This window comes from Erigeron canadensis, chromosome 8, assembly GCF_010389155.1.
Source record: "Erigeron canadensis isolate Cc75 chromosome 8, C_canadensis_v1, whole genome shotgun sequence".
NCBI classification, from domain to species: domain Eukaryota; kingdom Viridiplantae; phylum Streptophyta; class Magnoliopsida; order Asterales; family Asteraceae; genus Erigeron; species Erigeron canadensis.
The window spans coordinates 42,073,427-42,096,767 of NC_057768.1; the positions used below are offsets into that span (position 1 = coordinate 42,073,427).

General features: G+C 31.5%; 3 protein-coding genes across 3 annotated transcripts; 2 read left to right on the plus strand and 1 right to left on the minus strand.

The window, feature by feature from the left end:
- Positions 1–9,967: 9,967 nt before the first annotated feature.
- LOC122611338 (photosystem II repair protein PSB27-H1, chloroplastic) lies at positions 9,968–10,687 on the minus strand. The gene has a single exon (XM_043784355.1). The coding sequence runs from the start codon at positions 10,638–10,640 to the stop codon at positions 10,131–10,133; it is 510 nt and encodes a 169-aa protein (XP_043640290.1). The 5' UTR covers positions 10,641–10,687; the 3' UTR covers positions 9,968–10,130.
- Positions 10,688–14,393: 3,706 nt separating this feature from the next.
- Positions 14,394–19,041, plus strand: LOC122611218 (probable protein phosphatase 2C 52). The gene is made up of 6 exons (XM_043784203.1): positions 14,394–14,505; positions 15,584–15,917; positions 16,004–16,345; positions 16,449–16,566; positions 16,724–16,947; positions 18,444–19,041. Exons 2-6 carry the CDS (start codon positions 15,651–15,653, stop codon positions 18,870–18,872), a joined length of 1,380 nt encoding a protein of 459 aa, XP_043640138.1. The 5' UTR covers positions 14,394–14,505; positions 15,584–15,650; the 3' UTR covers positions 18,873–19,041.
- A 3,061-nt stretch (positions 19,042–22,102) lies between these two features.
- Positions 22,103–22,811, plus strand: LOC122578838 (putative cell wall protein). The gene has a single exon (XM_043750885.1). The coding sequence runs from the start codon at positions 22,179–22,181 to the stop codon at positions 22,593–22,595; it is 417 nt and encodes a 138-aa protein (XP_043606820.1). The 5' UTR covers positions 22,103–22,178; the 3' UTR covers positions 22,596–22,811.
- The last annotated feature ends 530 nt before the right edge of the window (positions 22,812–23,341 follow it).

Genomic DNA, 23,341 nt, shown 5'->3' on the forward strand with positions numbered 1-23,341 from the left:
CTTTAACGTGAGACTCAAAACATGATTTAAACTGTAAGAATCAAGATATTTGAGAATATATAATCATGATAATGTATATATATTTACTAGTCTTAATACCTGCACGATGTACGGTAATTATATAAATTATATCATAAAGAAATTCGAATATGTCTCATACATGATTTGTAAGTATGAAATAAATTGTGATTGCTGATGATTAACGTTAAGTTATAATAAACAGTAATGATGAATAAAATGTATGTTTAGTTAAAGTTTTAGATTTACCTTAAATATTTAAAATCACATCAAATTCGGAACTTGTAAGTATAAAGTATGATGACAAATAGTCTTGTGATTTTTGACCGTAAACTCAAGTTTTTAAAGTTTCATGTTATTAATTTATTATTATAAATAATATAAGTAGTAGGAGTTGAAGAATTGAGAAATAAAAAGAGACAATTTTATTAATGAAAAAGGGAAATGATATTCCCACAACACAAATTACCCATCCACAACATACGTATATATTCTACTGCACAATATACAACTGTGTAAAGCATTGATTGTTGTGGATGGCTAATTTGTGTTGTGGGGATACCACTTCCCAATGAAAAAACGATCAATTAAATTAAGTTATAATGTGTTATATATATATAAGCTAAGAGTTATAGTTTAATTGTAAGTCTAATAAGGAAATTACATCTATTTACAATTAAAAAAGTTAATTTAATAAGATAAATAAATTAAAAGAACACATGTCAATTAAGGAGTACGCCACTTGTCGTTTCAAAAATATCTCAATCTTGCTTTAGTTTATTGGTAGATATAATACAAATATATGATTAATCGTAGTATGTAGATTAGGCTATTAGAGTTATACTAGATTTTAGACCCGTGTCCAACACTGGACACGGGGCTTATGACATTATCAAATAAGATGATTTGATAACTATTAGGAGTCATAATTTGAGTGACAATCATAAGTGTGAGCATTAATCACAATGTTAATATATAAAATCAGAAAAAAATTATACCTTTTGATTAAGAGATAACATTTGCTTTGAATGAAGTTCATATTCGTTTGAATTTAGGATTCAATTAAGATGATCGTAAATCAATCCTTAGTTATATATGGTGTTGGATTTATAATAAGGGATTTGTGGTTCCTATTGTATTTGGCTATAAGTTTTTAATAGTTTTCTAATAACATAATAGTTTTCTTTAGGTAGAGTGGTAATTGTTGTATTATACTATGATGTACGGATTGATTATGTATGCTATATTATTATTTTTTCTCATATAAAATAATCGAAGTTGAAAAATTAAAATTGTTGATTTGAAATAGAATTAAAAAAAGGTAAATTATATTTAAATACATTAACTAAAATCTGTGCAACTTATATATCTTTTTCTCATATTAAATGTTCAATTTGAACTTATCAAGTTTTATGCTTTCATTGATTAAATTCATGCAACTTAATATATTTTCTATAGGTAGATCGAGTTTTACATTTATCTTTCATTGATATAATTTTCATCTACTATTATATAATACAAACAAAAATATTTATGGTCAAAGTTGGAAAAAAAAAAAGATAATACAAAACGGATTTACTATATATGTTATATTATAATTTTTTCCCATACAAAATAATCAATTTCGAACAAAATAAAATTGTTGGATTAAAATATAATTTAAAAAAAGAGTAAATTATATCTAAATACATTAACTAAAATTTGTAATCTCGTGTTTATAGACAAATAGATAAGGATAACTAATTGATGTACACAACATCGAATTAAAGGTTTTGGATATATGGTAATTCATATAATTGACATATTTTAAATGGATAGATAGATGATCTTTTAAATATATTGCATTAACTATTAAGTATGAAATAGGATTAGTCGTAATTGATTTTATATATATAATAAAAGTTAAGAAAAGTTAAAATTGGAATTTTAAGGAAATTAAGAGTTGTAATTGGTTAATAAACTATTAGAGCAACTGTGTTTTAGTATAATAAAAGATTTAAGTTATATGAAGTTCTCCGTAGCATATTAAAAACTTGTTTAATAATAAAAACCTTATTTTTGATTTTGATATTAGATACTTAATAAAACCAATTAACAAATTTCTTGTTTGTTTTTATCAAAAAACCATTCCATATGTCCAATGAAGTTGATAACTTATTGCTAAAATCTATATTTTAGGATATTATATCAAAGTTCAAATTTTACCACTTACATTTATAAAAATGAATTATTAAAGGGTTTAAAAATAACAAGTTAACACAAAGTAAAATCTTTATTAAAAACCATATCATATCCAAATGACTCATTTCAAGTAACCCGCATGTGATTCCTATCTTTTTTTTTTTTTTGAAAAGTACATGTGATTCCTATCTAGTTGATTGATTCATGGGCCTTTTTCTTCCAAACATAAAAAACATACTGGTTTCGACAAACAAAGTCTTAATTACAATTATTTTTTATTATTTTTTTAAAAAGTGTACATCATTTGCTCGAGATCTAGCTTACGTTGATATATTAAATAGTTATATACTTACCATAAAATTTAAAGGTGAACTTTTGATATAAAAAATATAATTTTTTAAAAAGATGATTAGTCATTCAACCCATAAATTTTGTACTTAACACACATAAAATCAAAGATCCCATCAATCAACACTGATTGCGCTAATTAGCTACCATAGTTAATGTTCTTTAATCATTAAGATAATAATATCCTAATATTTATCTCTAATTTACCTTAGTTGTTTTAGAAACATGATACACACTATAAACCAATATACCATCAATCATAAAATTAATTGATTTAAAGGGTTAATAAAGGTATATTTTATAAGATAAATGATTAATAGTGTTATTTAAACATTAATGTTACGGGGTAGTGTATGTGAAAATAATTTAAAAATGCTAGATAAAAGTATTACATAATATTTTATAGGATGACATTTTAGACATTTTTCTCTCTATAACTTTCAACAGGAAAGTGTTTTTTTTAATAAGTAATATATATATATATACTTTCCTTATTTTGAGAATTTTTTTTTTGTAAAAATTATGAGAACTCTTAAATTATATATTTGTTTACATGTTTTTTTTTCATTCACATGTTAAATGATATAAAAATGTATGTTGTAGGAGAAACTTTTTTAAAAAACCTTACAAATAGTCTTTTATGAATTTGTGAATGAAATATATATACATATATATGGGAAAGATAATTAAAATACAAGCAATTCAAAAAGTACAAAAAGTACAAGAGGATATCTTCTTCCCCTTTCTTTTTTCTTATCCGGCGAGATTGCCGCCGCCAACCACGACCTCCTTCTTCTTCGGCAAGACAACTACTGTCACCACCATCATCTCCGACCACCCCAACCACGCCGCCGACACCTGCAGTAAGGGCTTCGCCCGTACCGTATTAAACCGCCACCATCTCTTGGATCGTCGCCCATCAAATCCATACTATTCCCGTATGCGCCCCATGACAACCAGTTTAGAACGAATTAGGGCAACGCCCGTACCGTATCCACCCGAAAACGAACCTGATTCTCGTCAGAAAAGTCACCGGAGATGTCGTCGGAGGTGGTGGCGGTGGTTGTCTCGCAGGAGAAAAAAGAAGAAGGAGGAGGTGTGGCGGTCATCCGAGAAAAAGGTGGTGGCTGGTGGTGGCAGTCTCGCCGGAGAAGAAAGAAGAAAGAGGAAGAAGATCCAACGGTGCCTTGTATTTTTTGTACTTTTTGGATTGCTTGTACTATAAAAAACCCATCCCTACATATATATATATATATATATATATACCAAATTAGTCTTATATGTCTTTATTCTAATTATTTAATAGGAAATGTTAAACGCAACTTTTAGAGATACATTTAGGTCGCGTTTGGTTCGCAGATTCTGATGAAATTTGATGGAATTGGAATTTAATTCCATTCTTTAGTGCGTTTGGTTGCTCAATGATGAAGGAATATCATTCCGTTGGAATGTCAACATTCCTTCATTTGATGGAATCTCCATTCCATGGGGATGAGGGAAGAAATCTCATTCCGTCTCTCACTTAAATCTTAAAAAAATGAAAAACATTCCGTCAAATTTCATTCCATCAGATTCCAATTGCTTCAACAGATTTCATTCATTTTCTAAAAACATTATGTGAACCAAACGTGCCCTTAGCGTACACAAATTTTGTTATCTTTAATATCAAAAGTCCTCCACCAAATTTTATGTTAATTGTATAACTATTTAATACACTTAATTAACTACAACCTTAACATCTGCATTTAGCAAAACCCTTATTTAATTATTTATGAGTCTTGCTAAATACGGAGTATAAGCTAAAGGCTAAAGTTAAGGTTTATAGAATAATTGTGTACTATAACACATAGATTTAAGCTTGATTGATGATCGATGGTGATTTAGATCTTGTAAAGTGTATAAGTGTGTGTGTTTGGAGGTTGGGAATAATGATAAAATTGGATATTTTTATATGAAAGCTTTATATACAAATGTAAGGTTTAGGGATATTTATACATTCACTATTCTTTTTATTAATACTCTTTCCATACTTAATTAATTACAATTAAACAATATATATTTATCGTATATATATATATATATATATATATATATATATATATATTTTTTTTTATATATAACATCAAGAAACACTTGGGTGGTTGCATTAAAGGTTGATTGAGTAATTATCAACTCGTGTTAGGATTTGGTCAAAATCTCTAGACATTAAAAATGACACTATTAAAGAATGTGTACTACGAAAAAATGCTATAATCTTAAAGATTAAAGTTAACATACACAACAAAAATTGTACATTTCATATAAAAGGTCTATCCCATGACATTTCATATTAAAAATTTCTCAATTTTTTGATTAAATACCTGACCATTTAATCAAATCCAACTTACGGAGGATTACATTACATGTATCATGTATGTATAAAAGTTGATCTTCCAGTGACATGCATATGTGACTAGATCTAAACGTGGCCAAGTTCATATGTAGACGGAAAAAACATGTGTCATCAACTCGCTCAACATATGTAGAAATATAGGTGGTGTTTAATAACATCTTAATAAATAAGACATGACTTAATCTTAATTGTTTAAGTTGGATATAATATTTGTTTAGGACTTATTTAATAAGTCATCACTTAATTAAAAAGTGCAGCTAAAAGTATTTTACATAATTATTCTTTCAAAACTTTTTTTTAAAAAACACTCATTAAATTTCAAGGGTATTATAGTAATTAAAATTTTTTAATTGGTTAATTTAGCACACATAACAAACAATAACTATATCTATACCCGGTCGTTGACCGGGTTAGAAACAATATATAGTTAAGAATATACGAAACATGTTGAACTTTATATACAAAGATAAAATAAATTGACAAAAGTGCAAATATCCAACTTTTATTATTAACGTGTAACATAAAACGCTAACCCTATCAACCCTAAATCCATCCACCAACCTGCCAACTTGATTATTTCAGGTTGGTGAGTTAGTTTGGGTTATCTGGTAAGAAGTTCGGATCAGGTTTTTGACCCAAAATTTATCAAGCTAGATATTTTCAACTTGTCAACCTGAACCCGACCTTATTAACACCCCTATACAAATAAAAGACATAAAAAAATATTATAAAAAATATCAAAACTTAAAATTAATCCATTAACCTCCCAACCCAGCACCTGTTTAACCTATCAACCCTAAACTCGTCCACCAACCTGCCAACCTGATTATTTTAGGTTGGTGAGTTAGTTTCGGATAATCTTGTTAGTAGGTTCAAGTTAATTTTCCGACCTAAAATTTATCAAGCTGGATATTTTCAACTCGTTAATCTGAACCCGACTTTATTGACACCCCTATACGAATAAAAGACATAAATAAAATTATAAAAAAATATCGAAACTTGATGGGAACGTATGTTATTAATATCAAGTTAATAACAGTTATTTTAAACAAATACGTATATCCGATAAGAAAACGATGGATTGAATTTTATTGCATTGTCGGGCGTTGGGTTTGCATAGCTCTGGCCGGATTTTGACCACTGCTCATGACTAACGCCGCTATTGTCACTGCCACCATCTGTAACTATGCCACCGCTGCCACCAATCACCAATGTCGCATTGCACTGCTACCCTTTAGTGTAATAGTAACAATTCAAAAATATATGACTTGAAATATACTGTATTTACTTTTAGTTTAAAAATATATATGTATCACACACTGAAACCCGATCGACCCCGAAAGCCAAACCGTCTAAAACTTTCTACCCATTAACTTAGTTTTTTTCGCATTGAGTCTGGGTTGAGTTTTCAACCCGACATCCCGAATAACTTTTTAAAGTTAATAATAAGTGATCTTGACCTATTTGACCCCAAATCAATCCACCAACACAATTGATGGTTTTAGGTCAAGTAATTGACTGACTTGACCCAAACCAAAACCAACCTCATCAACCTTATTGACTTAATTGACCCAAAACCAACCCATTTGATATGTCGACTCGTCAAGTCACTTGACCCAAAAACAACCCGTTTGACTTAAAACAAACCCATTTGATGTCAACTCAAATGACCCAGAAACAAACCCATCATAATAAGTTAGGTCATGTTTGAATACTTGTATATTAAAATTGTTTATACGTACTGAAAAATCATTTCTTTACGAATGATTTCTGCACAAGTCTCGCAGAGAAATGATCTTTACTTATAAGTGCATAAAGTATAAAATTTGTACATGTTATTAACTTTGATCTTTAGATCAACAATACAACAATCAACCATCCACAATCAATAATAGATGAATAATGTATAGAAAAATATTAGAAAAGATACATAGGGGGGAATAATTTATCGTGTATATATATCCATATATGTATGCATGTGACGACCCTCAATATAGTACAATGATTTCCAAATATATTAACAAGTGATTGAGGAGTAAAAGAGGCGAGAACTAATCTACTCAATATATTTGCATATATAACACTCCACGCTCATTAATGTTAACATTTTTTTTCATATGAAACTTTTAAATTTTTTTCGTACTTTTTCGTGTAGCTTATTTGCACACATTTTTAAATGTGAATGATTCAACAAATTTGACACTTTTCAAAACTGTGTAAAATAAAGTGTGCTGAATTGACTAATTTGTTGTAGTGGATTGCTATTTTTTGAATGAATCTAATAAAAGATTATTTTTTTTCTTTAGCTTCATGAGCAATATTATATAAATTCAATTGTGCATTTGTGGTCCGAAGTTAATACAGAAACCAAATATCTGTATTATATGTATCTAAAATCAACGGCATTTATAGCATATATTCGTATCGAATGAGAGTAGACAAAGTTAGTTTACGGCCATTTCATAAAGACATAAACTCCATTACTACGTACAATATAAGGGAAATACAAACTCCTTAAGACTAATTATGCCCACCACACTAAACTAAAGGAAGATATACATGTAATTTAATTTAACGTGGGAACATGAAAACTATACCCAAATACTGTAAAACTAAGTTGAACATGAAGTTAGACTAATATGTTGACTTTTAAATAGGTATTAGCTAGTTAATTAAAAAAATTTACCATAATTAAATATCAAAGTTGACTATTAATTTTAATGGTGGAGATTCATTTGTTGGTTTATTTTTAATGGTTTGGATTAGAAACAATTTTTATTTTTTTCTCTTCGTAGTGGTAGCCATATATATATATATATAATTATTCATTTATTGTCTTACCCGTCTCAGACACACTAAATTCAGACATACACTTAATCCACACAACACTTAATGGGAAAAAAAAAAATACAGGCCCTATTAATCAGAAATAACTACTTTATTAACTCAGGCAATGATTTTGATCAAATATTTAGAGTTGATCAATTTTTTTATGCAAATTTAGGTCGAACCATTAAAGGATTTAAAAGAACGAAAGATGATCAGCTTAAAATCAGCATATATAGGAAGTTATATACTTATATGGGCTTCCTTAGATGAAAAGCCCAGTTAGAGACTCAGACGGTCGAGATGGCAACATACTTGCCCACACCAGTTGACGGATCAATTTGGAGGCCTAGGCAATTTTCAATTATGTCTCCAATTTTTAATTTCCCCAACTTTCAGTATTTTCATTCGGATACTCGTCAAAAAAATAGACGCGGCCCTCTTATATTTACGTTGTAATCTTGGATCATTTTCAGTAATTACTTGTGGTTAACAATATTATGTGTTATATCATGCTATGTTATGTCACGATTATTTGTGAAATATCAAGAATTTTATCTCTTTCAAAGCGTATTGTAAAGATCATGTTCTTGCTTATGTTCCGTGTCACAAATAATCAAGTTATCGCACATCGACCATAAGCATATAATAAGTTTAAAGTTTTAACGATATACATAGTCATGATCAAAGAATAGTAGGACTGTAGGAGAAGCACACGTAATTTCCTCATTCTGGATTTTCAAATCCATTAGAGAATGTCACAAGATCCATTAATGTTACCCAGAAATCCACCATTTGTGGTAGTTCGTTTTTAATTCAAACAAACCCAAAGATGCATGTAGATATTGGATATATATGTGGTTTTAACCAAATAAAATGAGTCCAAAAAGAAGTTAGGTTAGTCAATGTTGACATATATATTTATTTCTGCATTGTGACCAAACCACGCTTTGGAATTGTCCCAAACTATTAGTTAATGGGTGAAAAGTTAGAAAACCTTCTTGTACATGTACCATCTTGTTATTCAAAGCGCATTCCGCATATAAAACATGTCCGGCGACTCATTGTTTTCACACATGAATCACAAGATATATATAATTTTTCCATTTGTTTATGGCAAAACTTAAACTTGTGACTTTCAGTCTTGATTTGTTGGTCCATGTGGTCACATGGTGGTAATAACAGTTGTTTAATGACCAATTTGTTATTAATATACATACATATATATATATAGATAAAATCAAATTTAGGTATTGCTACCTATTATGCGACGTATTGCTGTAACATATTCCATATTACATAAAGATTATTTATCTCTTAGTTAGGTGTTACTAGTATAATTTTGTTGTGTTTATTAGTTTCCGAGTATTGTTGGGTCACGGCTATGGGTTTTGGTCTTTTTGGATGACCGGATCAAATGATCGATGACACACATTTTATTAGTGTACTTGATAATGGTCGGCATGTGTAATTGACTTTGAATCAGAGGTTTATAAATACCATCTCTAAAGGTTAAGAAACCGAAATCTTGAGAGCTGACCACCCTATACAAAATTTACTATGTACGAGTTTTGGCATAGAGCAAAATGACCGACTATTCATAGCCTGTTTATCAGGGCGTAAAACTTTATATTACATTTCTACAAAAGTATAGTCTAGGGACTAGTGATTTTGCACGGGCCGGCAAGGGTTTTGACCCGTGCTCACGCCAAGTATATATAGTCTATACCTTATAATGTGTTATTTTAATAGTATGTTTTTTTTTTCTTAGAATTTTTTTAATAATAATGTTTGTTATATTTATTGATATACACTAGTAACACTTATTGTCGCTTTTAAAAGTTAGTTTATACGATTTAATTCATCGTGTCTAAAGAGTTATTTTTCTAGCTAGCTCGTCCTAAGCCCATGAATCCTCGATACCTCCTCACGAAATCAACTCAATGCTCCAAATGAGTTAAGAAAGATGAGTTGGGAAACATTGAGCATGAGGTGACAACGCAGAAGATTGAACATCTACGACATCAGGAGGAATTAGACAAGGATCATGCATATATGCTATTAATTATACATATAGTAATAGTATATCTCAATCATGACCAGTGACTTCCATATATTATTCTCATGTTTGATCATAATTAGAAGACCACATAATTTAGTCCATGTGAGAGTATACAACAATAATTAATCAAGCCGGGGACATGATATAACACAAACCTTAATTATCCGTGTGGAATGTATCACAAACCTCATGATAACACATTTTTATATATATAAGCCATATATATATAAATTATACAAAAATAATACGAGTAATATTATTGTTACAAGTCGATGGATAATAAACTCATCAATGGCTACATATCTATCTCCCCCTCAACAAAGCCTTTTCAACAGAATCCATCTCTTCTAGAATTCTAGTCTTCCTTTTAGCAGGAATAGGAGAAGTGGGCCCAAAACTAACATAATGGCCAGAGACAGCATTCAAGGCCGAGTACATGTCTCTAAAAGACAGCCTGCCCAACAAGGCTTTTTCTCTTCTGTATTTTGCAACCCATGTGTTTGAAGTTTCTCTTAGCTCGGCCACAGCAGTTGCAATGTTTGGGTCAGTTTTGTCCATGTTGATTGTGTCCCTTACCTTCTTGATCACCTCTTTTGTTTCTTGTGCATATTCTTCATCAGTAGCAGCCAATGCAGCTGATGCTGGCAGTAGTACTACTGGGGAAGAAATCAGGGCTATTATGGCTGCTGTTGACGATGATAAGAAGTTGCGGCGGTGGGTGGTGGTGGCATTGGAGGAGAGTTTGGAGCGGATAATGGGTACAAGGGGTTTAGGGGTTGAGGTTGTGGGGGTGATCAAGGTGGGAGATGCCATGGTGGTGAATGGTAGTGATATGGATATGATTTTATTTTGCAATATATGTTTTGGTTAGAATTAGAAGATGGTGGGCTTATCATCTTATCTACTTTTCATAGTTTATGGATGAGAAAGTGTCTTGCTAGATTTTGGTATGATGTGGCTCAACCTATGGGGTGGATAATAGAGACTTTTCAACTATCTCATGGCTAATACTAATAACTATCTCATGGTACTTACAACTTAGGTTATCTTTAATGGAAGATGGTAAGAATGTTTTTACATATTTCAAGAACTTGTGGGTAAATATCTTTAGCCAAGGATATGTTTTTAGAATGCTTATAATATCTTTTGTTGTTTGTTCGTTTATAAAATATGTAAGAATGTATCATGTGTGGTGATTTGTAAAGTATAACAATATTTGTACGGTTAGAGATAAAACTCAAAGATTTGAAAGTTTTATTGTTTGGGGTAGAATTTTCAAAACTAAGATCTCAATAATATTGTAACATTAGACTTGAATAGTTTTATTTATTCTACTCGCTGTTACTTAAAGGATCCTTATCATTGTGCCAATTTAAGAATCTTGATTGTATTATCTTATTATTTTAGTATAGCAGGATCTTGAGATCATCGAGATCAACATAATCACTAACGAATGTATATCTAGTACAAGAAGATATAGTATGCAGGGCTAATTGTGACGACCAAAGAGCATTTACAACGTGAATAAACAATTCTTAACAAATAGTTAACCGTTTCAACCATAAGAATCAGGATTGATAACGGTTTTACCATGTGTGGACAAGCTCTCAATGGTCACCTTCACCAATTCTTCAGCGTAATGAGCAAGTCCAGGAAGATCCCAGATTTTCGAATATTCAGTTCAACGTCCAGCTCTATAATTACAAAGGCTTCTTCGGCAGAAGGACATACAACGATCAACACACAACAACTTCACACTTCGCTCATCTTTTTACACACATTCATAGCTAGTTAATCATTCACTTTTTATTTCATTCATTGTATTGTAATTTTAAACTAATAATAACAAAAGAACACAGGTAGGAACGATTGATTCTTCCCGGGATTTTTTACTTGAGATTTCTTAATTGAGTCAAGGGTTTTTTCCCGTCAACAAAACTCTATTGTCGTTATTCTTTTCGTATTTATCTTCAATTTAGGATCACAACGCTGATCTTTAGTCTTATTATCTTTATCTTCAACGATTTTCATCTTTAATTACTATAATTCTATCTCAATGATTTTCACAAAGTTTCTTAATCAAAAAATCATATTTCGTATTACTTTTACTAGCAAAAATCTTACTTTATTTTAAGATCTTAAACACTTGACCTCACTTACAAATCTTTGGTTAGAAAATTATCTTGAATCTTTTTACAAGATTATCTTAGACAATTTTTGTCCAAAACAATTATAAGGATTTTAAGATTTGTATTTTGTAAGATATGATATGGTAACCGAAATACGCTTAAAGATGTCCTTACATTGGAGATAGTCTTATGCTTCCAAATTTACAATTTTACATTTATTGGATCTTTATTTTCTAAATAGTTTTCTAGGTAATGCAAACAATCTGAGCCAACGTTTCGTAAAAAATAACTCAAATATACTTTTCAAACTGGGCAAATCATTAAACCACCACGATTTTGAAAGTTCAGACTCTGATAAATGTTTCAAGAACTTGAAAGTGTCGTGAGTCGAAATCGTGACCAACCACCTAACATTTAGTTTTAGCAAACACATGCAATGGGTTTGGTTTGGGCTATTCTAATGGGTTAACTCACTGTTAGAAAAAGGCTGATACACAAACATGGGCTACATAGTTGTCAAATTTGCCATGACTTGGGACCTTGGGTATATAATTACGTGGTGAAGGCCTTATGAATGTTAACCTTTTCATGAAATTGGACAATAGACACTCAGCTCGTTTTGTGACTTTGTCATTTTTTTCGACCGTACAAATGTTTTAAAAACTAATTTCGTCCGATTCAACCAATTAAATTGTTGGCCGATCGGTTGGTTCAAAAGAGCCCAGCTTTTTCCGTAAACGGTTGAACACATTGGTTTTTCCAGTCAAATCTGCCCGGTTCAATCAGTTTTTGATTATTATTATTATTATTATTTTAAAATTATTATTATTTTGTGATGATTTGTATTTTTAATATTGTTTTGAGTTGTTTATGAAGTTTATAATTAATATTTTTTTATTATATAAATGAATTACGAATGCTATATATTTATAAAACTTATCATGTGAATGTCTTCGTATAACAACCTGGTTATACCCATACATTATTATGAAACATAACACTTTCAATAGCTGCTAGAGATAAGGTGGGTCATGGTTTAAACATGATGTTAAAAAAAATTAGAACTAATAATGACTACATAAGGAATGACATAAAGTGGAAATTTTGAACAATCCGAAGTAAAATACGAGTAGTAAATTCACATACAATGCAATTGAACCAAATTTGATTAATCTAAGATCAATACGTAAATGGGGTAAAATTAGTAGGCACCGATGAAGTATAAGTTATGCGTTTGAGTGTGAATAAATCAACCGGATATGTAATTTCATCAAGTTCATAATGTATGGGATTGTATAAGCATTGTAGATCATGTTTCTTATGTAATTACTTGAAGAATCTTGCAACTTTTCCATAAAGAATACAAAATCAAAGTTGTCTATCAACTTTAATCATTCCATTTTGGATCTATCTCCATACAAAAGGAAGGGCCTATCCTCTTTTGGCATAGTTCACCAAAAGAATGGAAAAAACATTGCCAAATTCCTTCAAGATTTTTCTAACAATTAAAGTAACAAAAAATATTTATTACTCGTTCAGTTAATAAATAATGGAAATGTCAAATACAGCCCTAAGAGCTGTATTTAACGTGCATAATAAAACTTGTACCTTCCATATTAAAAGTCCGCCCCTGATTTTCATGGTAAATATACAAACAATTTATGCACCTTAAACACAGCCCTAAAGGCTGTATTTAGTAAACCCCATAAATAATTAAACATAGTTTTTAAAATCTTATTTTTGTCGTTTTTGTTAAATACAATGTCAATAGAAAGAGAATTAAGACTAATTTCATTGAAATTAAGCTTTAATTTCATTTTGGGGTGTTTGAAATTAAATTAAGATTTTAAAAGTTATGATTTCTCATAGATTTTCTAAGGGTTGGAAATAGTTAGTGAGCAAAATTATCTTTATTTTTATAAGTTAAATAAACCATTAATTATATTTTAAACGTTTTACTTTGCATGAATTTATCAATTTTATAAATTTTAGGAAAATAAAAATCCCCTTAATTATAAGATTATGACGGATGACGAAATCAAATAATAAGATCAAGAAAGAGAATAAGTGTATTACATTTGTCATGTTTTAAGATTGTTAAGAAGATTATTAGGTTATTTTAAGGTAATAATTTATCCTTTTAAAAATTAGCCATAAAAATCCTTCTAAACTTCTCGTATAAAATAGTGACATGATTCAATTTATTTAATTTCCTAATTTCATCATTTGAGTTTAACACTTGTCATCATCTCATAGTTAAATAAATCTATTTAATTAAAAAAATTAATCATTTCTCTAATTTTTTAGAGAATATATCATTTCTTTTTAATCTTGATTCCAAACCTTGAAATTCGAGTTTTATGATTAGTTAAGTACTCCACTAAACAAAAATCTTAAAAACTACGAGTACTACATTTATAGAACCCCTTTTTGTCCTGTCATCTCTTTCTCTGTCCCTCACTCACTCACTCATCCCGTGTTTCTTTCAATGCACTCCCCTCTATAACCTCTCCACTTGAATTCCCACATCAATTTACTACTACAACAAGGTAAATTTTTTTCCATCAAGAATTAATCTTTTTTACCTATTCTTTGTTGGGTTTTGTAATTAGTCTCTAATTATAATGGTGCAGTGTTACTTTTGCTTTATTTGTTAAACATTAATAGAAAATCTTGATTTATGTTTTTCTTGAACTTAGTACTAGTATTGATGATTTGATCATCTTAGCTTTGATGGATTTTTCTTTTTATTGTTGTTCTTGTTGCATTTCAATTTGGGCATACATGATCTGTTTGTTGCTTGAAATGTCTGTTGGTTTTTATTGAAAAAATATTGGCAAACTTCATATGTATGTTAATGAGAGCAAAAATAAAAGTTCTTATTTTTTTATGAGATTCTTATTTGAATTATTAGTACTATTTTTACTCTTTAGCCTAAGAAAGTTTACATCTTTTTAAGTTTTATACTGAAGCAACTTACTAGTTAATGTTATTTTGTATATATCTCCTTATGTGAATGTAATAAGATTCAGTAAATTTGATTAAAGAATCTTGATTTAATCCCTGTGTTTTTTAAATCCTTTAATGGATCAGTGGATAGTGCAGGTAACATGATAATGATTTACTTTGCCTATTTAATTATTATCTACAGTTAGGATTTGATTTGTTTAATTATTGTCATTTTCAATTGGCATGATAAAAACCAATCATTTCTCAAGCAAGAACATTTAAAAGCTTTCTGTCTTGCCATCATTACACTACTTGCTATAAAAAATTCCTATAGAATATCACCTGTATATCCTTTGTTTTTTGTTTTGGATTACTAATCTTCTTGGTCAAGAAGATTTTTTTTTTTGGTCACGTCGCGAGTCAAACTGCTGTGTTATGACTTTTTAATGAGTTTAATTTGAAAAACATTATTGGATAAGTTGATAGTTGACAGTTTGTTATATCATGTTTTGGAGTCTGGACAGTTGACAATTTCACATGATTCTTTAATCAACCGCTACTTACAATTATTGGGTATAAATGCATAAAAAGTTCCCACTTGTAATATCAAGTATAAGCTTTATATCAAGTGGTCTATACTCTATCCTCATTGAAATTTTCGTTTCTGCATTTGTGTAGCCGGGCGGATCGTTTATGATACTGAGTCTTCTATATCGTATATAAAACGGATGTTGGTCGACTGAAAATGGGGTGTTGTGTTTCCACAAGTAGCAAGAGTTCTTGTAGTAGCATGAGTGAAGGAGAGACCGTTTCTCCACCCTCTTGTTTTGAACTCGCCATGTGTTGTGGACAAAAAAGAACAAAAACAACGTTTTCCGACCATGTGAGTGCCTTGCAGAATATATCATCCATTGAAAACAGGATTTTCACTAATGGGAAAAGCCGGAGTTCTTGCATATTTACTCAGCAAGGGCGGAAGGGAGTAAACCAAGATGCAATGATTGTGTGGGAAGTAAGTCTTCTAAAAGAATAACATTTTATAGTTGATGTATGAAATGTAAATTTGAATTTGCTTATTGTTACTGTAAATCACTGCAGGATTTCATGGCAGAAGATGTGACTTTCTGTGGAGTCTTTGATGGGCATGGACCTTATGGTCATCTTGTTTCCCGTAAAGTTCGTGATACATTACCATTAAAATTATTTTCTTTTCTTGATTCGCACGAGTCAAAGAAAAAAAAGTCTACTGGTACTATTTGTTGCAGTCAGGATTCTGCTTCAGATGGAGCAGATTATGAGGTGGGAATAAACGATAAGTTGGACTCGATATATAGAGATGCCTTTTTGAAATCGTATAAATCGATGGATAAAGAATTGAGGTTTCATCCCAGTTTGGATTGCTTTTGTAGTGGCAGCACTGCTGTTACAATTGTAAAACAGGTATTGCTCTTGGGCTCTTGGTTATTTGTAACAATGAATTTGCATTTCTGGATTAGAGCCTAGTGTGTTAATTTTATTATCTGAGTAAAACTTTGATTCGAAGGGATTAAATCTTTACATGGGAAGCATAGGAGATTCTCGGGCCATCATGGCGTCCAACGATAGCAACAATTCACTTGTAGCAGTTCAGTTAACTGTTGATCTGAAGCCTGACTTACCAAGTAAGTTAAAGACCAAGTACTATGCTTAAGTTACTTTTTGCGCATTATTGTCGTTAAAGTAATTTAAGACTACAGGTTTTGGTCCACCAAGATTCTTTAAGTTGTCAGAAAGTAATGTTTTAGAACTAAAAGGATTTAAACCATTCTGATATGATAGGAGAGGCTGAAAGGATTAAACGTTGCAAAGGTCGCGTTTTTGCTTTGCAAGATGAACCGGAGGTGTCTAGAGTTTGGTTGCCATTTGATGATGCACCAGGGTTGGCAATGGCACGCGCATTTGGAGATTTTTGTTTGAAGGAATATGGAGTCATATCTATTCCTGAATTTTCTCACAGGGTCCTCACTGACAGAGATAAATTTATCGTTCTTGCCTCAGATGGGGTAAGTCTCAATACTATTTTATACCAACTTGAAAATTTATTTATGTACTCCCAAGTTTCATGCCTTTTTCAGTTTTCATTGTGTAATAATGGCTTAATGAAACAATTTGTCTACTCGTCTTGTTTCATGCCTGATCATATCTTATTTTTATGCAAACTGGTCCTTTTTTCCACAAAAGAAACCATCCACTTGATTAGTTTGAGATTTTAAAGCTCGTTTGTGCCCGTATGTATTATTCTTTGGTCATAAAGTAGTTAAGTAGAGCTATAAAGTTGACTGGAATATGTGCTGTCGTAGACAGTATAAGTTATTTTCCTCAATTATGAAATGATCAAACCGATAATCAAATTTCAAACATACACCATGTGGCTTTAGTTGATGCAAGTGATTATTTTTTCTTCTCATGTACTTTGACTTTTAAATCAAACAAACCCCCTTGGTAAAAAAGTCAATCTTGGAGATTTGGGTTTGAGATGAGTTACTTGAGGGAATCCTCCTCCCTTTTTAACATTATAATTTTCAAGAGTAATTTTCGTGAATTGGTAAGTTGCATGGTAAACCAGAGGTTGAAGAATAAGTGGGTCTTTCAGAACAAGTCCAGGTTAAAACGGATTATTTTAAGGGCAGGTCAAAAAAGGCTGGGTTGGACTGTGTGACTGTGCATAACATTTAACCTTTTTATTCAGTTTCATGGATATTCATGAATAGTTAATGTGTAAAAAGGAATTACAAACACTATATGGTTACAAAGGTGGACTTTTTTTCCTTCACAAAACAATTTAGTGGGTTTTTGCATCTGAATATATTTTGTAAAACTTTCTACCTGGTTGACTTGTTTCCCTTGTTTAACCCGTTAGAGACAACTGATATGATCTCCATCAGCCAAGTATGGGATTGGTTGGTGGTTTATAAGCCTAGGTGTCCCCTCCTCCTTTGAGCTAGCTTTTGAGAGTGAGTTCTACACCTAGCTTATGGCATGATAAGAGCCCATTATGGTTAGGGTTCGTATCAATTGGTATCAGAGGCAACCTTACATTTTGAGGTTCCAACGCTCGGAGTGGTGGCTTGGACCCAAGGAGAAGGGTGCCAACCGTGACCAACGAGGACATTGGCTCTTCAAAGGGCGGGGTATTGATATGATCCCACATCGGCCAAGTATGGGATTGGTTGGTGGTTTATAAGCCTAGGTGTCCCCTCCTCCTTTGAGCTAGCTTTTGAGAGTGAGTTTTACACCTAGCTTATGGCATGATAAGAGCCCATTATGGGATGGGTTCGTATCAACAACATATAGCCAATTAACCCAGCCGTAGGCCGAATCATGATAATGGTAAACAAAATAAACTCTCTTCTATGCTAAATCATATAAATTTTTTACATAAGAAATATTGCGATTCCGGAGTTGACTAACAGTTAGGTTGGCCCTAAGTCAAACAGTGAATAGTTGCTTTTGTGTTCGAGCTTTCTCGTTATACTAAATTCAATAACACCCTTTGTAGGTTTGGGACGTTTTAAGCAATGAAGAAGTGATTGATATAGTGTCATCAGCTTCAACTCGGTCATCAGCAGCAAGGATCCTAGTTGACTCAGCTGCTCGTGAATGGAAAACCAAATACCCGACATCCAGAATGGATGATTGTGCAGTTATATGTTTATTCCTGGATGGTAAGATGGATTCAGATTCCGACTGTGAAGAACAAGATTTCTCTTCAGCAACCTTAGCAGGTGAATCAGACGATGGCCAAAACTCAGAGCCATCACTGCAGAGAAACTGTACGGTAAGACCATCCGAAGAGAACAATGATGGCTGTTTACCAAAAGTTGGTGATGAGGAAACGGCTGTGGGATGGGCAGGGTTGGAAGGCGTCACCCGAGTCAATTCACTAGTCCAACTTCCAAGATTTTCAGAAGAGGCACCAAGACCATAGTTATTTGTATCTTTTGTTTAGTTAACGATTTACGTCTGGTGTAGCATGTATGATAATTCTGTTCATTGTAAGTATCCGATTAAATTCCCTAACCAATGAAAGTCTATACTGACGGAAGTATGCAACAATGTCGATTGTGTGGTTGGTATTTAATTATTTTCTGCAACAACATTGTTTGTCCGAACTCTAAAAGTATATATTTATTAATTTCTACTAGAGGGTATCAGCGCAATGATGCTGCGATGGTGGACGTGGCGCACTAGTAATGTTGTTAATTGATGTAAAGGTAATGTTGTTAATGTTAAAGGTCATAAGGGATACTATAGGTATTTTAGTAGTAGAGTAGGTAATTAATCTTAAAGAGATTGTATAAAGGTAATTAACTTGCATAAAGGCAGTATGAACTTTTTCGACTTTGAAAATGTGTAGTCTTTAAACAGTGCATGTAGATTTCATTTAAGGAGTATAGATAAAGTGAAAATATAAAAGACAAACTTGTTAGGAAGTTTTTTTTTTTCTTTTTTTTGTAAAAAAAACTTGGACAGTCTAATCCTATGACTAATCTATCAAACTCACAAATATCCAAATCATTAATAACCAATTCACAAACAATGATCTTGTAATTAGATGTTCCATTTCTCTTTATTACGTTCCTTGTAAGGAAGTGTTTGTCTCAAAGGTTTGAACAAAATATGATGCTAAAGGAGTGGTATCATATGTAGGTGTTGAGAACAAAATTCACGGTACTTTGTTGGCCGATATATAGATATTTGTCCCCGACCGACTTAGCTGTTATTTAGAATAATAAATAAATCTTACTGTACGTATTCGCCCCTGGGCTTTAATTTTATGACTATTATTCAACCTCTCAGTTAGATACTTGTACTTTTCATGACAATAAGCCTTCATATCATTAATTAATACTCGTAATATTATGGGACCTGCAGACATGGACCATTTCCATCACCACACAAAGTTAAAACTAGAATACTACTACTTCTTTCGTAATAAAGTAAATTAATGAGGAGAGGATTGTACCGTGGGTAATCTCGAATTGGGGACTTGACAGATAGGATGACCAACCCCTAAGTTTGGTGCCACAAGCTAGCATTTCATATTATACATATATATTTTTATTTACATAATAATATGGTTAATTTCATATATATCGTAAATGCAGCCTCCACTGAGTTGGTGAAACTCAAATGCTACCAATTTTTTTCAGCTTGCATATTATTACATCTAATCATTAATCAATGAAGGTAGTTTTGGAGTGCGATTTTATATGTAACTACTACTTACAGTACTTTATAATTACTACTATACGTGGAGCATTGCGATCAATCTAGAAGAAAATGGATCCGGCCTATACAAAAAGTTAAAACTCAAATGTTTTTTCTTTATAATGATCACTTTTAACCAATTTATTTTAAGGAGCATGTGAAATCTATATATTTAGTCCATCTTTATGGATTTAGTAAACATATATAACACTGAAAAAGACAACAAAAAAATCATATGATCACTTGACGTGACATAATTTAGTTTGTAATATCGTGATAATGATGTGATGATCATTATTATTTATAACCTAAAGTTCCATGTTGTTCAACAATCCAAATTAAGTCCATATCTTGATAATGACATATATTTAGTCCATTTTTGATTCATTTTGTGTAACCGTAGCACTAAAAATGACAACAAAAATCATATGACGTGACATGCCATAATTAAGTTTGTAATGTCGTGATAATGATGTGAGGATTATTTATAACCTAAGTTCCATGCGTGTTGTTCAACAATCCAAATTTTGTCATTACAGAATCCCGTGGCATCATCATATATTATGGTAAAAGCTAAAATTTGTTATTTCATATCCTGGCCGGGTTATTAAAATTTTATCGTATTTATTTATTAGTATCCAACTTGCATAATCGCTGGAAAGTGGTGCATTTTAAAAGTTGTAGGGTTTCCAAATAAATATAAAAGGTAAATGCTAGTAGCTTTAAAGGATGATCACATGTGACTAAATACTTTTCTTCTTATTCTTTAACAGTAAATTTATACTAAGTGACTTATGTTTCTTTTCATATATCCAATTTCAATCGGAGAAAGAAACAAAAAAACCCATATCTTCATTTTTAACAGCATTTTGTTCTCACACCAAAATTTAAACCCATGACATCTGAGTTTCAAACTTCACCATATATCGAATTCATCGATCTATTATTGAATCATTATATATAGATGCAAAGAACTTCACTCCTTTAAATATGTTTTATCGCTTGGATACAATATAATGGTTAGATTTTTTTTTTTTTCCTTTCAAAAGTAGTGTTCTCACAAAAGCGGATCGAACATTAAAAATACTTGAAAAAAAAGCTTTATTGTGTTTAAAAGGTAAACTATAAACACTTAATAAGACTTAAAAATGCTTTATTGTGTGTTGGATGATGATGACACCGGCCCGCGCGCTTTACTAGCATATTAATTGATCCTAGCTAGCCGGTCGTGCGAGGCAAGAGTTATAGTGCTTATACTTATTCATTAATTATTTTGTTCGGTCATTCTATTTTTATCAGTGTAGGTGATTTTATAAATCTTTGGGAAAACTTAAGGTGAATTGAAAGTGTTGTATAGTAGTCTTTAAGTATAAAATATATATATACAGTTTTAGCCATTAATCAGCCATACTAAAATTAAAGGGGATATGATCTTAAACTCACATGCATCATCTCTAATTAATTAAGTGAACTTCTCAAGTCATGGGAACAAAGTTGGGCTTGTTTCATACTATGATATTTACTACCCCATGATTTTTGACAGAAAATATTCCTGGTAGAGCAGGATATTAGTATTTACTACCCCATTGCATTTGCATATATCTCATTTAAAAGTAGTACTGTACTTCATAAAATAAAAGAGCAAACTGGAAAATTAATATCCGTAAATAATATAGTAGTACTTCCGATCTCAATGCATGTTATCTTTTTTTTTGTTTCTTATACAGGAATAATAATAATAAGTTTGCTAGCAAAAAATCTTCACCATGCATACATATGTATATATACCCGGCCCATATGGTAAATGAAAAACTTAATTGGCCGCCCAAACTGGTGGTGATCTATAATATTACCAAACTTACACTCCATTGTTTTTATGTGTACGTGTATGCATGGGGTGGGGTTGGCATACCGATCGAGCTCCCTATAAAAATCCCTCTTTGTCTTTGCCAATTTCCATCATCTCTACAACTCGATCTAAAGCCACAAAAACCATCTCCAAAAAAAATAAAAAAAAATTAAAATGGCTAATACTAGTCACTACTCAGTGATGGCTCTCATTCTCATCTTCCACATTTTCATCACTATGGCTATAGCCGGGCGTGACATCCCAAACGCAAACGACGTGAACAAGCCCGACGACGACATCAAGAAACCTGACTCGCTCTTCTACCATGATCGTGGGTACCTAATTCCGGGTGTGGGAAGAGGTATTAAACCAAACTGCAAAGACAAGTTACATCCGTTTACGTTCAGTCCTATCACTGGTAGACATGATGGTGGAATCGCGGGTGCCATTGGTAATGTGCCAAGGTATGGTGGGGCTGGTGGTGGTAGAAGCTACATTCCCGGTGGTGATGACACATTTGTTCCAAACCCTGGTTTTGAGGTCCCAAATCCAGCAAGTGGTGGCTCGGCTCCTGGCCCGGTTCAAGGGTGATGAGATCCAAGGGCGTGTATGTTGTACGTAAGTTTTGATTTCGATCTAATAAGGAATGATCAGTATATGCATGCATGGTAGTAATGTTAATTAAGTTGTTTGTTTTGTTTTCTAGTTCAAGTTTATTTGTTTCAAGATTTAATTTGTTATGCATCATGCATTGTTGTTGTAAGATCATTTGGGAATAATTAGTTTAATTTTTCGCGTTGCTATTTATATTCTTATTAGTTTGACTATTTTGATAAATTTAATTTTATTCATAATGCAGCTAATGAAGCACAACATCATACCTTCTTAATAAGTTAATATAGTCATGGTCTTAACTCATCTTCAAAGTTGATACTTCTGGATTGCATTTAAAAAGAGATTATCTATCCGGCCATTTCATCTGTAAAACATAAATAATCAGAAAAATATTCGGCAGAAAGAATGACTATTTACGTTTGCATAAAAAATACGCACTTTTAAAGAAGTGTTTAAATGGGAAGTTTTGAAAAACACAAAATATATTTTCAAATCGCAATACCGAACACCCCAATAAACATTAAGTTTACACTAAATTTTACAAAACTATATAGAGTATTTTAATTATTTCAAGTTATTTTTATAACTTTACACATAAAAACTGATAATATGTAGCAATTACGAGTATAAGTTATTCGGAGTAATGGAGTTTATATGTGGCATTTAAAAAAATAAGTCAAATGTCAATAAGTCTAGGTTCTTTTAGGGGTTATTAAATAATA

Bases quoted from the DNA above. Each gene is read 5' to 3' on its own strand.
- LOC122611338 (XM_043784355.1), bottom strand. From the start codon at position 10,640: ATGGCATCTCCCACCTTGATCACCCCCACAACCTCAACCCCTAAACCC.
- LOC122578838 (XM_043750885.1), top strand. From the start codon at position 22,179: ATGGCTAATACTAGTCACTACTCAGTGATGGCTCTCATTCTCATCTTC.
- LOC122611218 (XM_043784203.1), top strand. From the start codon at position 15,651: ATGGGGTGTTGTGTTTCCACAAGTAGCAAGAGTTCTTGTAGTAGCATG. The intron at 15,918-16,003 runs GTAAGTCTTCTA...AAATCACTGCAG, and splicing joins ATGCAATGATTGTGTGGGAA to GATTTCATGGCAGAAGATGT. The intron at 16,346-16,448 runs GTATTGCTCTTG...TTTGATTCGAAG, and splicing joins CTGTTACAATTGTAAAACAG to GGATTAAATCTTTACATGGG.